The 18,362-nt window shown below is 47.0% G+C and overlaps 1 protein-coding gene across 1 annotated transcript in view; it reads right to left on the bottom strand.

Annotated features, from left to right (window-relative positions):
- The window catches only part of Prtg (protogenin), a 91,793-nt gene that overhangs the window by 9,872 nt on the left and 63,559 nt on the right, over nucleotides 1–18,362 (bottom strand). Inside the window, exons 5-8 of the mRNA XM_051140825.1 lie at nucleotides 11,082–11,177; nucleotides 10,056–10,242; nucleotides 9,716–9,843; nucleotides 7,566–7,736 (exon numbers count right to left, since the gene is read on the bottom strand). Coding sequence (XP_050996782.1) covers nucleotides 7,566–7,736; nucleotides 9,716–9,843; nucleotides 10,056–10,242; nucleotides 11,082–11,177 — 582 coding nt within the window. The remainder of the gene's footprint in view (nucleotides 1–7,565; nucleotides 7,737–9,715; nucleotides 9,844–10,055; nucleotides 10,243–11,081; nucleotides 11,178–18,362) is intronic.

Raw genomic sequence — 18,362 nt, 5'->3', positions numbered from 1 at the left:
TAAAATATAAGTAGGTTGGGGCTGTAGAGATGGCTTAGTGGTTAAGAGCACTGACTGCTCTTCCAAAGGATCCGGGTTCAATTCCCAGCACCCACATGGCAGCTCACAACTGTCTGTAGCTCCAAGATATGACACCCTTACACAGACATGCATGCAGGTAAAATGCCAATGCACTAAAAATAAAGAAATTATTTTAAAAATATAAGTAGGTTTATTTTATACTCTTTATACCACATATGCCTATATGATGTTTTACTCCTTATATACTCGTGACATTACGAACATTTAATTGTGGATATTTCAACACATACAGAAAGGAAGGCATATGTAACAAGCCCGGATCAACAGTTAAAAGTCCACTTTAAAAATCCAGTGTAAGAAAACAAAATTCCAGTGTGAGACTAATCTTTCGTTCTCACTTTGTAGACCAGGCTGGCCTCGAACTCACAGTGATCTGCCTGCCTCTGCTGGGATTAAAGTTGTGTGCCAGCATGCCTGGCCAATCTTTTTTTCTTAATCGTAATTGTTTAAACTTCTTAGGGTAACAGCTGCTTTAGATGATTCTGGTTCTTCCTTCTTAAACAGAAACGGCTTAGCAGGTAAGACAGTGTTCATGCAGAGGGCTAAGTTCAAGTTAAAACATAAAGATTTAGTTATTATTATTTTGGTTTTTTGTTTTGTTTTTATTTTTATATGTGTTAGCTCTTTTAACTAGGTGTTAAATTCTAGAGGATCCAGTGCCCTCATCTGGCCTCCATAGTCACCAGGCACGCTAGTGATGTGCAGATATACATGTGTGCAAACCACTCATACGCATAAAAATAGAAACTAGAAAGATTAAGTAATAAAAAGTAAATCTTCACTTTTTAGCTTTAACTTGTCCCTTTGCACAAATGGTACATACTCTTAACTCCAGAACTGAGTGGCTCACAACCACCTGTAACCCCAGCTCCAGGGGCTCAGAACCTCTGGTCTGTTAAGCACCTGCACTCACCTGCACACAGCCCCACAAAGATACACATACACAGACCTAAGTAAAAATAGTTTTAGCTGGGTGTAGTAGTGTTAGCTTTTAGTCCTAGCACTCCAGAGGCAGAGGCAGGCAGATCTCTGTGAGTTTGAAGGCCAGCCTGGTCTACAAAGCAAGCTCCACACAAAAGCCCTGGCTCAAACAAACAAACAAAAACACATAATGAAACAAAACAAAAATGTAAACAGGGCTGGAGAGGAGGCTCAGTGGTTAAGAGCACTGGCTGCACTGCCAGGGGACACAGCTCGCTTTCCAGCGCCCACACGGCAGCTCACACCTGTCTGTAACTCAGTGCTAGGGGACACAGTTCGCTTCCCAGTACCCGCATGGCAGCTCATACCTGTCTGTAACTCAGTGCCAGGGAGTCCATTGCCCTCTTCCGGCCTCCACAGGCACCGGACATGCAAACGGTATATAGATATACATGCAGGCAAAACACCCATATGCATAAAAAGAAAAACTTAAAAAAAATTAAATAATAGAGCCAGGCGTGGTAGCGCAGGCCTTTAATTCCAGGACTCGGGAGACAGAGGCAATTGTATCACTGTGAGTTCGAGGCCAGCCTGGTCTACAAAGTGAGTCCAGGACAGCCATGGTTACAGAGAGAAACCCTGTCTTGAAAAACCAAAAATAAATAAATAATAAAAAAATCAATCTTTGAGCCGGGAGTGGTGGCACATGACTTTAATCCCAGCACTTGGGAGACAGAGGCAGGCGGATCGCTGTGAGTTCAAGGCCAGCCTGGTCTACAGAGTGAGTTTCAGGACAGTAAGGACTACACACAGAAACTATCTTGAAAAACCAAAAATCTTTAAATGAAAAAGAACACAAATACTTTCAAGGTCCATGGGAACCACAAAGGCTGAACACCAGCTTGTTTTTTGTTTTTGTTTTGTTTTGTTTTTTTAGGCTTTCTTTCTTTCAAAGATGTATTTATTATTCTGTATACATGCTCTGCCTGCATGTACACCTGCAGGCCAGAAGAGGGCATCAGATCACATCATAGATGGTTGTGAGCCACCATGTTGTTGCTGGGAATTGAACTCATGACCTCTGGAAGAGCAGTCAGCGCTCTTAACCGCTGAGCCATCTCTCCAGCCCCCCTCCTCGTTTTTTTTTTTAAGGTTTTCAAAGCAGGGTTTCTCTGAGTAGCTTTGCCAGTCCTGGACTCCCTTTGTAGACCAGGCTGTCCTAGAGCTGACAGAGATCTGCCCACCTCTGCCTCCCTGAGTGGTGGGGTTACAAGTGTGTGCCACCATGCCTGCCTCAGTTAACTCTTCTTAAAACATTTCATTATACTGCTGTTGAGTGTGTGCTGCATGTGCGGTTGTGTGCACACTGGCATGCGTGTGGAGCTCAGAGGACAGCTTGCAGCAGCCTTCCCTTCTTCCACCATGTGGGTTACAGAGACTGAACTCAGATCTTCAGGCTTGGTGGCAAAGCGTTTACCCACTGAGCATCTCCTCACCCCGGGTTAACCTGCGAGGTGACTGGCCCAGGCCAGCAAGATGCTCAGTGGCGAGAAACGCTTGTCTCCACGTCTGAAAACCTGACTTTGATCCCCGGCACCCACATGGAGGAAGGAGAACTGACTCCCCACAGGCTGTCCTCTGATTCTGCTGTGGCACCTACATGCCCCACCCCTATCCCAAAATAAGTAAAAATGTCTACAGAAGAAGTCCACGCTTATCTGCCTGCGATCTGTTCCTCTGCAAAGGTTGTCACATTTGAATCCACAGATGGCCAGCATCTGTAGGTGTTTTCTTTGTGATGCCATTGAGGATTCCTGTTTGAACCTCGCTATTTCTTTCTGCATTTAAAGTATTTCCCTTTACGTAAGTCAACGGTAAAGCTGTCACAGCACTGCCCAGTGCCTAGGGACACCTCGCTTTCCCGCTGTGGGAAAGGAGAGTTCTCCGTTTCTCCTCACACACAGGGACCTACAGCAGCTTCGGGAAGCTCCCAAGGGCTGGCTTTCCCAGAGAACTTACTGGGCTGTATCTCAGTAAGCAAGGGAGGTATGGGCAGGCCTACAGATGAGGCCCTGACATAGGAGCCAATCTACAGGCCACGCGGGGTGAAGTGGCCCAGCCAGCAGCGGCAGGGCCAGGAGCCCAACAGGACTTGTTTTCATGTTCTCTGATTTCAACTTGGCCTGAAGAGAATGTGAGTTACTTGAGTAATGCAACTGCTAAACAAACACACGGAGAAGCCCTGTTTAGAACCAGGAAGAGTCTGTCCTGTGCATCTCAGACGTAGGCGGATGCAATATGAAACCAAGATGGAGCTCCATTCCAATGTCTTCCCAAGTGGAGATGAAATTAAAGCTCTTAGTCGATCATTAAACACATTTACTTTTTCAACAGCATGTTTGGCAAAACCTGTCATTACCAGAAGCAAATTTTTCATTTAATTAAAAAAACTCAAACTCACTCATGTAGGCAAGAATGAGCCTGAGCTCCTGGTCCTCCTGCCTCCACATTTCAAGTGCTGAGATACAGGCATGTACTACGATGACCAGTTTTATCCAGTGCTGGAGATTAAACCCAGGGATTACTGCATGTTAGGCAAGCATCCTACCAGCTGAGCTATACCCCGGCCTAATTCATTTAAAATGTATAAGTGAGCTGGGGGGTGGGGGTGGCACACGCCTTTAAGCCCACTCGGGAGGCAGAGGCAGAGGCAGAGGCAGGTGGATCTCTGTGAGTTCCAGGCCAGCCTGGTCTACAATACTAGTGCAGGAAAGCCAGGGCTACACAGAGAAAAAGCCTGTCTCAAAATGCCAAAATTAATTAATTAATTAATTTGTAAGTACATCAGCACTATATGCATACGCATTCTTTCTGTCCATTAAAAATTACTTCAATTACAAAAAACGAAAATGGTGTAACATTCTGTTTCCCCATGAACACATGACTCTTGTGTGCAGAGGTGAGAGATCCACTCTCAGGAGTCTGTTCTTTCCTTCCTTCCTCTGGGTCCAGGCATCCAGTGCAGGTGGTCTGTGTTAGTGACAAGCACCTTTACCTCATGGTCCATCTTGCCAGCCCACCACCACAAATATTTTGATTCTCAAAAAATTTTAATTCTTGACCTATTCGGTATTAAATATGGACTTAAATATGTATAAATTTGCATTAATTAAAGATTATCAGTCAGAGAGAGCTCTGAGTTCAAGGCCAGCCTGGTCTACAAAGCTAGTTCTAGGACAGCTAATGCTACACAGAGAAACTGTGCTTTTGGAAAAATGAAAAAAATAAATACTATCAGATATGTCAAAATTCGTATTTCCCCATGTTTTCCTGTACTCTCACCTTTCTAAAACTACTGTGTTCAGATACAAAGGGCAGTTTTCCACTGTAAGTTTTTCTCTATTCCAAGCTGTGTTCCTGCTTTTTAAGTGACTGTAGGTAAGCTGACTCCTTCATACTTCTCTCTGGGGAACAGGACTGGATTGCTCTTCCTCACACTTGTTCTCTCTGAGCCACAGCGTCAGCTGTGAAGAAAGCTCTCTACATTTAACAAGGAACAAAAGCTTCTCACAAGAATGTTCCTGAAAATCTCACCAAGCAGCACAAGGATCAAGTTTTTCTGCACACAATTACGTAGTTAGGAAGGTTCACAAAAGCCTGCAATTACGACCTGCATCTCGACAGAGCCAGAAACGAGTAAGATATTCATTTCTGAGCTCTTTCCCAAACTCCTGAGCAGGTCAACTTGAGAACAAGCTGAGGAAATTCTTGTTTCCTTTCAGGAAGGTAAGAACGAAGAACTCAAATCTACATGTTCCCAGGGCTCCCTGTTAATACTCATGGCTTCTTATTAAGTCAGATTCATCATTTGGTCAAGTGTTGTGTCAATAAGCCATCTTGGGAATGAAAGACTGAAACTGGATTGTGGTGGGGGTAGAGAGAGGGCTCGGGGTTAAAAATGGTGCTCTACTACAGGCCCCGGGTTTGGCTTCCAGCACCCATGCCAGGCAGCTCACAACTGCCTGTTGCTCCAGCTCCAGGGGGCTCAGCATCCTCCGCCGGCCTCTGCAGGCGCTGCACACACGTGGCACAGACACAGAGACATAAATAAAGGTAAAAGTAAATGTGAAATGAAACACATGGTGGGGCCTGAAATGCAGCAGGGAGGTTAAAGGTCCCTGCCACCAAGTGTGACAAACGAAGTCCAGTTCCTGAGCCCCACACAGTGCAGAGAGCCAATCCCTCTATGTTGCCCTCTGGCCTCCTTAGCCACCCCTACTGCCACCTCTGCCACATATTTATTGTTGTTGTTTTTTTTTTAAGATAGGGGTTCTCTGTGTAGCCCTAGCTGTCCTGGAACTCTCTCTGTAGACCATGGTGGCCTTAAACTCAAGAGATCCCCAACCCCTCCCCCTGTGATTAAAGCTGTGCACCACCACTGCCCTGCTTAAAATGTTTGTTTTTATTTGTAAAGAACCTAAGCTAGACTGTGGTATAAAGAGGCCTCAGAGAGCTCACACCCCTTGGGCAGCTCTGACTGTCATGTTCAAGGCTTGGCCGTGTAATTTCCTATATCTAATGGGACATCAGTAAATATGAATGTGACTCACCAAGGTCGGCACCGCCTTGTTTCTGGAGGCTTACCCTTCCCTCCCGGACTCTAAATCCCCTGCCCCATCCCTATCTGAACCGAGATTCACAGAATCCTTAAGAAAATGCAACAATTGCTTGAAGTTCTTTCTGGTGGGGTCCGTGAGCTACAAGTGACAACTGACAAACACAATGCCACGTAATTGCCGAGTCCATAGGACTTTCAAATCTCCTCAGCAGCCAGCTACTGCTCAGCGGAGCTGGTGAGAATAGAAAACACGGATCTACAACCACTACAACCCCAGCTTACAAGGCTGGAGAGATGGCTGCTCTTACAGAGGACCTTGGTTCCTCTCCCAGCACCTATATGGTGGTTCAAACTCCATTTCTAAGAAATCCAATGCCCTCTTCTGGCACATGTGAAGAACAGTTACACATAATTAAAAGTAAATTTTAAATCGTTTAAAAAAAAAAAAAAAAAAAAAAAAAAAAAAAAGCCAAGTGGTGGTAATGCACACCTTAATCCCAGCACTAAGGAGTTCGAGGCCAGCCTGGTCTACAGAATGAGTTCCAGGACAGCCAAGGCAGAGAAACCCTGCCTCCACCTGTGCTGGGATTCCAGGCGATCTGACACTCTCACATAGATGAACATTAAGGCAAAATACCATTGCACATAAAATAAAAATTAATAATCTTTTTAAAGTTGATTTTATGTGCATTGGGGTGTTCTGCCTGCATGAATGTCTGTGTTAGAATGTCAGATCCCCTGGAACCAGAGTTACAGACAGTTGTAAGCTGCCATGTGGGTTTTGGGAATTGAACCAGGGTCCTCTGGAAGAGCAGCCATCACACTTTTTTTGTTTGTTTGTTTTGTTTTCAAGACAGTGTTTTTCTGTGTAGCCTTGGCTGTCCTGAACTTACTTTATAGACCAGGCTGGTCTCGAACTCACAGAGGTCCGCCTGCCTCTGTCTCCCTGCGTACTAGGATTGCAGGTGTGTGCCACTGAACCCAGATGCAGTCACCACTCTTAACCGCTGAGCCATTTCTCAAGCCCCTAAAAGTTTTTTTGGGGGGTGGGTTGTTTGTTTTTAATTACAATCCTTAAGTTTTTGTGTTTTCCCCTTGAGATAGGCTTGGGCTGGCGACAAGATTGGAACTTTTCTTCTTCATCTCAAAAGTGCCCAGGGTTACAGGTGTAAACCACTACCTCTGAAACCTTAAACTTATAATTGCTTGGCAAATAGTCCTTTTCCAGCATGTGTGAATTCAGGGCATGCCAAAATAACACTTTAGACACCCCATCTAAACTGCCACATGGAATGTGTCCAAATAGGAGACTTAAGATTTTAAAATTGAAAAAAAATTTAAAAATGAACCTAATGTAAAAAATGCACTGCAAGGATATTGAGAATCTAGTAATTTAGTATTCCTCAGCTAAAAACAGGCTAATGTTTTAAAAGTCTTAGTGTTCTTAAGCCCTGATCAGGTTTTCTCTGTCCTTAAAAAAATGAAACAAACAAAAAAAAAGTGGGGCTAGCAAGATGGCGCAGAAGGCAAAGGGCTTGCTGAGCAAGGCTGACTAGCTGGAGCCTACGGCACAGGCTGGATGTGGCATCTGTAACCACAGCACCCCAAGGAGAGATAGGAGATAGAAACAGGAAGAGTGACTCGAAGCTCCTGGAGCAGCTATGCAGGGGCAGAAGGTGGAAAGCGGGAGCCAGTGTGTGAGAGCATCCTCTGACCGCCATACGGGCACCAGGGCGCACGCGTGTCTCCACTCACACACACAAGTAAACTGATAGATGGCTTGCCAATGCTTTTTGAGCAAAACTAAAACTTTGATAACGTGTTACTTTCTATGTAAGAATGTAAATTCTGTGTGACCTCTGCATCGCCTCCCTGTTTCCCCGTGACACCAGTGGCTCCAGCGACAGTGTTCTGTACTTCCTGTCACTGTGCTGATGACGCTCACCTTCTCGGTGTAGGACCTGCCACTCGCCGGCAATCCAGGCCTTCCTGGAAGCATACAAGATGGTGTAGCGCGTCACCACTGTCTCTGGGCCGTCGGGAGGTTTCCAGGAAACGAGGGCGGTGTCATCCTCTATCAGTGTCACCTTTACCCCCACTGGGGGGCCTGTGGGTGCTGTGGGGACATGAGAATGGCAGTGTATCAGCAGGGTTAGAGAGGCTGCACTCACCCCAACGCTGGCTGATAGACAGAGAACCATGGGTGAGTCTGAACAACCAGAAACGATTGCAAGAAATCTAAACATCATGGCTTTCTGAGGCTCACTGTAATGATAGGAAATAGCCGAGGCTAGCCTTCAATACCAGAGCCTTCTGCTTTCCCGAGAGCCAGGAGCAGGCTCACACCACCCTATCAGCTTTGTGTGGTGCCTGGACAGCCCTGAGGACTTTGAGCATGCTAGGCAGTCACCAAGCACTCTACCCACCGAGCCACACCTCCAATCTTAATTTTACTTTCAGGCTTAAACCACTTTTTTAAAAAAATCATGAAGAGGCCAGGTGGTGGGTGCACCCCTTTAATCCCAGCACTTGGAGGGCAGAAACAGGTGGATCTCTGAGTTTGAGGCCAGCCTGGTCTACCGAGTGAGTTCCAGGACAACACAGAGAAACCCTGTCTTGGAAAAAAAAAACCATAAAGAGGGGAGACTCAAGATGAATATATACTAGGCTTAAGGGAGAGGAGTTTCAGAATGTCTTGGCTATATTGTTAAACTACTGGCTCGACTGGCGTAGGGCAGTAGGGTGTATGCCTGGCATGGGTGAGGCCATAGGAGCACTTCCTGGGGAAGAGAGGGAAGGAGGGGGGGGGGAGGGAGTACAGTTGGTTGCTTTTCTGTTCACCAGACAAAGCTCCCATTGGTACCGACTCTAAACTGTAGCTCCTACTAAAATGTTTAGAACAACAACCCGGTGCAGAAGGCTCGAAGCAGATGCCCCTGAGACTACACCGTTGTCATTTCCGAGACACCGGAATCAGTGTGCCCACAAAACAAACCCATAACAATGTCTGTCTGATGTCAGCTGACTCCATGATTAACGGGAGCCCCAAGTATGAAGAGCTGGGTTTGGTACTCTGTTTTTATGGGCTATCCTCAGACCCACTGTAGCTGGAGCCACAGGAGTCAGAGCCGCTGTCAGCTATCCAGGGGGCACTGGGCTCAGCACTAGGCTGCCAGGCATAGGAAAATGGTTGTGGGGTGGGCGCCTGAGAGGATGAGCGAGCCTCTCATCTTCAGTGAGCTGAGAGTGAGGCTTCAACACTGTGGCCGACTGACAAAAGAAAACATTAAAATGTAGTCCTTGCAGGGACAGAAAGTAAAGCTCACTTGCTTGTAAATTTTCTTAGAAGGGGTGGGAAAAAAAAGCAGCCTTAAATATAGTACAGAGGAAACAAAGAGTCAACTGGGAGGTATTCAGGACAGTGTTGTTCTCAAGGTGGTATCTGTACCTCCATTCTTTTTTTACCATCAGGTTGTTCTAGAACTCTCTACATAGTTGCGGATAGTCTTGAATTCCTAAGCCTCCTGACTCTGCCTCTCACGTGTTTGGTGGCAGGCATGTGTCGCCACCTCCAGTTTTATTCAAAGTGACACATATACTTTAAAGATATGTCCTTAAAAGATTTCTTTGTTTTGTTTTTTGTTTTAAGATAAGCGTGGTGGCTCAAGCCTTTAATCCCAGTACTCAGGAGGCAAAAGCAGGCAGATCTCTGTGAGTTCGAAGCTAGCCTACAAAGAATTTCCAGGACAGCCAGGGCTAATATATTAAAAAACTTGTCTAAAAAACCCAAACAACAACAAAAATGAGTTTAAAAAACCCAAAAAACCAACCCATATATATAATTCATTGTGGGACTGGAGAGATGGCTCAGAGGTTAAGAGCACCGGGTGCTATTCTAGAGGACCAGAGTTCAATTTCCAGCACCCACATGGTAGCTCACAACAATCTATAACTCCAGTCCTGGAGGATGTGATGCCCTCTTCTGGCGTCTGTGGGCAACTGCAGGCACGTGCTGCACAGACACCCATTCGCAAACGACTGACTACATAGATAAGCTTTACGGGATCGACTGCACAGGGAAGCTGCGGTCTCTACCTTCTGGAAGTGTGGTGTGGTAGAGCACGGGGCTCCAGGGGCTGGAGAGCTGATCCACATGCAGGCGCACAGCAAACTCATACTTGGTATTTGGTTCCAGTCCTTGAACCAACATGTGGGTTTCTGATCTGTGACGAAGGAGTAAGGGGGTTGTTAGCACCAGTGACGGATTTCCAACGGTCAGCGGTCCCACAGTGCATCAGCTCATGTTGGGGAAGTATAGTTTTCAGAACCAGATAAACAAGTTACATTATCAGCTCTGAATTGAGGAAGCCCAAGATGAGCCCCGGCCAGTAAGAGGCGTGAGCTGCCAGGAGCACAGGGGAGACAAGCTACATACGTTTGCAGGTAGAGGACCAGAGAGGCGTTCTGCAGGCCGACAGGGTTACAGCGGATGGTGTAGTTAATGGCCTGGGCGGTGGTAAACGCAGGCCTCCTCCAGAGCAGGAGGATGGAGGAGGAGGTATTAGCCTTCGCATAGAGATGGTGCGGCGGCGGTGGCGGAGGGACCATGCGGTCACGGACAGCTATTGAGAAATGCAACATGACTTTATGCAAGGGCTGGTGTTGCAGACGGCAGCATAGCAGAAACCGAGACACGCCACTGTAGGTGGATCTGAGGTCTTTCTCCCACCGGTTTCAGAGTGGTCATCCGTGACTCACTCACACTAACAGACTCTTCTGAGAGGTAGATGAGGAGCCACGTGCTTAACCCACTGAAAAACAGTAACTCTAGACATAGTAGCGCACGCCTTTAGCCCCAGCACTCGGGTGGCAGAGGTGGAAGAGCTGTGAGTTTTAAGCCAGCCTGGTTTACAAAGTGGGTTCCAGAAAAGCCAGAGCTACATAGTGAGACCGTGTAAGAAAGAAAGAAACAAACCAACCAACCAACCAACCCCAGGCCAGCCTGATTCAAGACCCTGTCTCAAAAATAAAGCCCACCCCCCCCCACCCCAAACCCAAAAATCCTCAATGACAACAACAAAGCAGGTTTAGAGGCAAGATACTAGTCACAGACAGAGGAAGCCGGAACGAGAAACAGCTGGCCTCAAGGCAAAAGCAGACAAAGGAAAGTCAGGGTGTAGGGACCTGATATGCTTTCCCCCACTTCATTTCCAGCAGTCTTTTGTTTGCAAAGTTAAAACGGGTACTCAGAACTGAAACAGCCCACTTTTACTGAGTGCCCACTTTTACTGAGCGCCCACTTATTCAAGAATTGCCTGCCACTTGGAGGATATAAAGAAATCCCCTCCCCACTGCCATCCCCAGTCTTCCAAGCCATCCCCAGTCTTCCAAGTAGTAGCAAAATTGAATTTCAAAGGAGGGGTGGGTGGGTTGGGGGTATGTCTGAGTGGCTGTCACTCACAAACGCATCCTGGAGTGCTAACGGTCTGGTCAGCCTGGTAGCCGTCTTCCATGCTGTTGTAAGCCAGCAGCCTCACATGGTATTTCCTTCTGGGGTCTAGAAAAGAAACCAACACCAATAATTCGGATCAGCCCTCTGGCTTCGAGCAGAAACCCCAGCAGACGTGCACGTCTGGCACAAACACTCTTGCGCTTCTCAGAACAATGAAGCTTTCTTCTCACTTAGCCTGGCTCTTCCTGCTTACCCTCTGCCATGGCACTGCCACTGGGGCAAGTTATCCTTAAAGTTAATGTGTTTAAACCAACTTCAAACTACCACAAACACTCCTCTTCAAATGACCAATTTCTCATTAACTTTTTAATCTTTGTTTTCCTTTTTAAAACTTAAATTACATTGTATTTCTTCATTTTGAATGTCCGTGTGTCCATATGTAAGCATGCATGCCTCAGGACAACTTTTGAGAGGTTTGCTCCTGCCATTCTGTGGGTTCTGGAAGTTCGTTTCATCAGGCGTGGCGGCAAGCAGCGTCACCTGCTCAGCCATCTCAGTGGCCTTACTCATTTATGTTTTCAAGGCAAGGGTCTTGCACAGGCTATCTTCAAATTCGTTATGTACCCCAGGCTAGACTTAAGTTCCCCACACAGTCCAGGCTGGCTTGGAGTTTCTACCCAGTCCTGCCTCAGCTGCACCCTCACGACGAGTCCCCAGAGGTTAACTCACGCAGATGTGTTTTGATGAAGTGATTATTATACTCGAGAGTAGTGTTTCCTTCCTCAGAGTCAGGGAAATTACAGCACCCATCCTTCAGTAGAGCCTCCCAGTATTTCTATGTGGGGTCTTTCCAAAGAACCTTCATTTTCAAGCCCATATACAGTTCGAGTGGGGAAGAGCGGCTGGAGAGCCCTCTACTGGTCAAGATCAGATTACATTTAGGAGAGGTGAGCTGGAGCGCCCTCTACTGGTGTCTGCTAACTATCACAACATTAAAATGAAACCCATCCCATACAGTTTTTTTCAATGTACATGAGTAGTTATTTAAGTAATTTTTCCTTAAGCAAATGAAACCCATTCTTATTCATAGCAGACAGCTGAGGAATTCATAGTTGTCCTAAGGGCAAACACATATTAAAAGTAACACAAAAAAGTCTTAAAAATGACTCCAGAGTGAATTCAAGCATTTAAAAGTTTAAATACATGTGAAATTGTCCAAAGTAATTCTTAAGACTTTACATGTCTACTTTAGAAACTGATAAATATACTTTAATACTTATATTAAACTACACTAAAAAAGATGACCTGGGAAGGCAGGAAGGCTCAGTGGGTAAAGGTGCCCACTGGCATGCCTGACTACCTGACTTCAATCCCCAGGATCCACATAATAGGACAGAAACACCGTCTCAAAAAGCAAAATGCCTCTGTAAGTTCGAGGCCAGCCTGGTCTACATAGGGAGTTCCAGGACAGCTAGAACTACATAGAAAGACCTTGTCTCAAAAACAACAAACTAAAGCAAACAAGCGCCAGGTGGTGGTGGCTCGCGCCTTTAATCCCAGCACTCGGGAGGTAGAGGCAGGTGGATCACTGTGGGTTCGAGGCCAGCCTGGTCTACAAAGTGCATCCAGGACAGCCAAGGCTACACAGAGAAACCCTGTCTCAAAACCAACCAACCAAACAAACAAAAACCCCAAAACAAAAGGAAAAAAAAATTCACACAAGAATAACCAACCAAACAACCAAAAGAAGCAAAAATATTCTCCCCACGAAAAACAAACAAACAAACAAACAGGCCTGTGTAAGGTGTGCATCATCTTCCTTACAAGCTCTCTTCCGGGTGGCTAAGGAGGAGGCTGGGGCCATACAAAGCTGAACTGGGAATCTGTGGATAGACACCCATGTTTCCCTCTGTCCTCTTCTGAGGTAGCCTGACTAGGAAGCTCAGGCTAGCCTTGAACCCACAATTCTTCCATCTCGGCCTCCCAAGTGCAGGGTTTAAAGGCACACAACACCGCTCTCAGCCTGGCCTGGGACTCTACGACAAAGCACAGGGCCTCTGAGTCTGCACAAATGCATGTTCCTTCATTTAAAAAAGTTTGTCTCTTACAACCAACTTCAAAATAGAACACACACACATACTCACAGAGAGAGAGAGAGACAGAAAGAGACAGAGAGAGAGAGAGAACTGAGTTAGGCACATATTTTATCAAGTGCTTATCAGAAACACCACGGAATGCTTGGGGTTCGTGAGCCGAATAGCTTCTAGCATTCAGCAGCAAGACTGAAAAGGCTTCGGCTCAGAGGAACAACTACTTAAGTAGGGTACATTTTCTTCTTTCTTTCCTCCTATTATTGAACCCACCAATTGACTGAGCTCCAGGCCTCACCCTGCAGATGCTCTCTGCACTGCATCTGGGGGAACCCTGTGCTAGATGCCATGAATTCAGAGTGCAGTGTGGGAAAATCTTCCTCCACTCAGTTGTGTCTTTGGGAACAAATGCTGATCGCAGAAAGCACACGAGCAATGGGGTAGACACAGGGAAGCAGAGAGGACAGATTTGCCTCAGCGCCGGCATGGTACGGTCGTTCTCATAGAACACTGGCCGAGGAGGACCGTGAGAATGTGTAGAGCGCTCATTTCTCTGGGCTGGTTACCGCGTGTGTACATGCATGCAAGGGTCCAGATAATGTGCACAAATAGGTGTCTGCGTATAGTTATGTGGCCAAAAGTTGACACTGGGTGTCCTCCTGAGTTACTTCTCCTGTAATTCTTCTGAGGCAGAGTCTGTCACCGAACCTAGAGCTTACTGCTTCAGCTAGGATGGTTGGCCAGTGAGCTCCAGGGATCCGTGCGGCTTGGCCCACTCCTGGCTTCCACATGGGTTTTGTTCAGGTTTCATGCTTGCACAGGGAACACGTTTCCAACTGTAATCCCAGCACTGGGCGGCTCCAGCAAGAGACACGCAGTGGAAGGCAATAGAAGATGACAGCTCTGATCCACATCCGTGTGCACATGCCTATGCACAAGTTCGTGCATGCACGCCCCACCCCCACCCCTGAGCTTTACCAGGCAATGACGTCAGCCAAAGAGGAAAACATAAAGCTCCACTGTTAACAGAAGGAAGGGCGAGGATCAATAAATTAGGCATGGAGGATTAACATCCAAAACAGAAGCAAACACACAGAGGCCGGAACCCCATGACCAGTTCAAGCTCTGCAGACTCCCTCCTCAGGTGGCAGAGCAGAGAGCGGGGTACACCCTAGAATGCTCCTCGGGAAGGGGCTGCTTTGGCTGCTACAGCCACATACTCAGGCTTGGTTTGAGGGAAAAGGGCAGAGTGAGGAAAGCGGCCACAAGGGACAAGTGCAGGAAGAGGGGAGGAAGGGAGCCGCCCCCCAAACTCCATCCGAGGAGCAGAAATTCCCTCACATATTTTTATTTCTTTACTTTTATTTTGAGATGAGGTCAGGTTGGCCTTGAGTTCACTATCTTTTTGCCTCAGTTTCCCAAGTAGTTGGGATTAAAGCAGGAGTCACCATAATGGTGCAAAAAGTAGCATTTGAACTTCGGGTGGCATGTGCTTCAAAGGGTTCCGGAGAGATGCTTCGGTGGCTAAGTGTGTTTCCTGCTCTTGTGGGGAAGTTCAGCTCACAGCACCCGCCTCAGGTGGCCCACGGGCCCCACTACACAACTCCAGCTCTGCTCCAGCACTGGGAGGCAGAGGACGGTGGATCTCTAAGTTCGAGGCCAGCCTGGTCTACAAAGCAAGTTCTAGGACAGCTGAGGCTACACAGAGAAACCCCGTCTCAGAAAGAAAAACAAAAACCTCTCTAACTCCATGGGATCTGACACCCTCTTCTGGCCTTCACAGGCACCTGCATACATACACATCTCTCTCTCTCTCTCTCTCTCTCTCACACACACACACACACACACACACACACACACACACACGTGCATGTGCACACACTTGCGCTTGTAAAAATAAAATTAAATACCTTTTAAAAATTGCCTTAAAAGTTGGAAATGTGGGGCTGGAGAGATGGCTCAGAGGTTAAGAGCACTGGCTGTCCTTCCAGAGGTCCTGAGTTCAATTCCCAGCAACCACATGGTGGCTCACAACCATCTATAATGAGAGCTGGTGCCCTCTTCTGCACACAGGCAGGCAGAACACTGTATAAATAATAAATAGGAACTGGAGAGACGGCTTGGTGGTTAAGAGCACTGACTGCTCTTTCAGAGGACCTGGGTTCAATTCCCAGCACCCACACGGCAATTCACACTGTCTGTAACTCAAGTTCCAGTGGATCTGACTCCCTCACACAGAGATATTCATGTACACCAAACACCAAATGTACATATAAATAAATAAATATTTTTTAAAAATAATAAATAAATCTTTAAAAGAAGGTGGAAATGTATTAAAAAGAATGGGTCAGGGGTGAAAACCTCAAATAATTTGACTTAATATAAATGTTTTAAATTAAGAACAATAGTGTGTGTGTGTGAGTGTGTGGGCGTGTGTGTGTATGCGCACACACATGGCAGAAAGCATGTGGAGGCTGGAGAACAGGCTTGTGGGGCTAGTGCTGTCCTTCAAGCTCTGTGGGGATTCCAGAGCTCAAACTCTGGTCTCCAGGATGGCCAGCGCCTTTATGCTGTGGCCAATCACTGGCCCCTGAATGCTCGCACGAGCGTTGACTGTGCCTCATCTTCTCTAAGGAGTCAACCGCTAGTCACAAAGGGCCCTGGCGGGTGCTGACGTAAAGCCCGTGTCTTTCCTCCAGTGGCTCTGGGACTCAGCTTCCTTCCTTCCTGATTCACTCTCCCCATGAGCACATGTATTTATACTATTAGTCACCTGAGGCCGAGTGAGGCCCAGGAGCCTGGCTACCTCAACAAGGAAGAGCTCTCGGGGGTCAGGTAAACATTTACATTTACAGAGTGTCTAGCAAAAAAAAAAAAAAAAAGCCAGGGGTTGCCCGCAACTCTGCCTCTACTTTGATTTTTTTTTAATATTTAATTTTTATTTATGCGTACGCCTGTGTGTCTCCATGTGTATGCCAGGTGCCCTTGGAGGCCCCAAGTGGGCGTCAGATCCCCGAGACCTGAAGTTGCAGGCATGTGAACTCCCTGGAAGAACAGCAGCGCACTCAGCTGCTAAGTCGCCTCGCGCTATAGCCCGCCTTGCCCGTAGGACACTCGCCTTACATTCTATTTCCTATTTTGTGTGCATGCGTGTGCATAGGTGTGTGGGTGCACATGTGCCATGGTGAACATGTGGAGGTCAGGGGGCAAACTGAGAGCATGGATTCTCTTCCACCACGTGGGTTCTGGGGATCACACTTGGATTGCTAGTCTTCACACCAGATGCCTTTCAGCACTGAGCCCTCTTAGCAGGCTCTGCTTTTACGCTGAATCCACCAGAGGTGATATCAATAAAAACCAGCACTGTGCTGGGTGCAGGGGCGCACACCTGCAATCCTGGCTCTCAGGAAGCAGAGGCAGAGGCTGGCAGATCTCTGAGAGCTGGCTAGCCGGGTCTACAAGGCTCATTCCAAGGACACACTGTCTCAAAATGAAAGGAAACACCCACAAACACTGTGTATGTGTTACTTAGTAACTATACAGACCTAAGCACGTTCCTCCTCTTCTCAGCCTTGTTTACTTCCGCTTGGAAGATGGAGGCATAAGGAGACCTCCACGATGGACATTTTAGGAGTGTTAGAGTGAAGTCAGCCTGTTAGGCACTGCACAGCCTGGGGGCCAGGTAGACATACACGCCTGCTGCAGCCACTAGGTGCGTGAAGCAGTGAGAGACAGGAGGTGGGTCCCTGAACTGCAAACTGCACAGAGAGGCCACAAAACTCTCCGCTCGGTTTAATAAATTCACAAATCACCTCTGTGAGGTGTTTAGAAACTGAAGACATCTGCTTATACAAAGCAGGGCTAGAGGCCAGGACACCAGGAAATTAGCAACCAGTAAATACTCAGGCTGAGCTGAAGTCCGTCCTCACTAATACTCCCCAGCAAGCAGAGCAGGAGCGGGTTCCCAGGTGTGGGTCTTCCATGCGCCTAAGACTGAAGGGTCAACAGGAAGTGTGTTGCTTCCCGGCGGTGACATTTAACCCTCTCCAAGGCACATAGCCACCTTTACCCGTGTTTCCCATAAGAATCTAGGAAGCTCTCATCTCACAGCCCCAAAGATAATAAACACGCTGGAAAACAAGTCAATAAATGTCTTCCCTGGCTAAAAGAACAGTAAAGTACTTCCTGAGTGAAATATGGAAGCATTTGAGGGCCGGCACTAGAAACGGCAAGCACATGGACCCCAAGATTAATCCAATCTGCTAGCTGCATCTGGTTTTTAGAACTGGCTAAGGAAAGTGAAGGCCACTGAAGTGCTAGTCTCTGCCACGCCACGGTCTTCCTGAGGCAAGCTTAGCGGGAACCACTCCACTCAGTGCAGTTCCACTGGAACGATTTATGGCTTAACAATTACGGAGTACCAATTACATCTTTTTTCCCTTTAATTTTAATTTTATTTTTATTCACGTGACTGTGTGTGGCCACAAGTGAATGTGTGCAGATACTCCTGGAAGCCGTCAGTGGGTGTCAGAACTCCTAGAGTTAGTGTTACAGATGGCTGTGACGCGCACCACGTGGGTGCTAGGAACCAAACGTGAATTTTCTAACAAGCAGCCAGATTTCTTAACCGTGGAGCCATCTCTCCAGAACCACAGCTGTGTCTTTATGAAAGCCCTTACATTATCTGTTAAAGATTTTGGTGCCACATGCTCATTTTTCACTACAATGTGCCCCTGAAGGTCAAACAGCTAAAATGCTTGCCTTTCCCCAGTTTTACTAGAAAACCCGCATTTTCTCTTTTCGCCACTAGATGGCATCTGTGTGCGAGTCTGCGAGGAGAGCAGAGTGTTGACCCGGTGCAAGGGTGGGAAGGACTCACACCAGCTGATTAACAGGCCCAGTGGAATGTAGCTACTGAGTACATTTCACCAGACCACAGTCTGTATTAACTACCAAGCAGTAAAAAAGATGGCTGAGAGTCAGAGAGATGTCTCCGTGGTTAAGGGTTCTTGTTGCTCTGCTGTACCAACACCCACAGGGGCAGCTCACAATCACCCTTAACTCCAGCTGCAGGGGACCCAACAATCCTATCTTTTATTTCCGGTCTCAACAGGTGCCTGTGCATGCATGTACCCATCACACTCTCTCTCTCTCTCTCTCTCTCTCTCTCTCTCTCTCTCTCTCTCTCTCTCTCTCTCAC

This window comes from Acomys russatus, chromosome 32 (assembly GCF_903995435.1).
Source record: "Acomys russatus chromosome 32, mAcoRus1.1, whole genome shotgun sequence".
NCBI lineage: Eukaryota > Metazoa > Chordata > Mammalia > Rodentia > Muridae > Acomys > Acomys russatus.
Note: the sequence above shows the minus strand (reverse complement) of the source record. Positions and strands in the feature narration are given on the sequence as shown.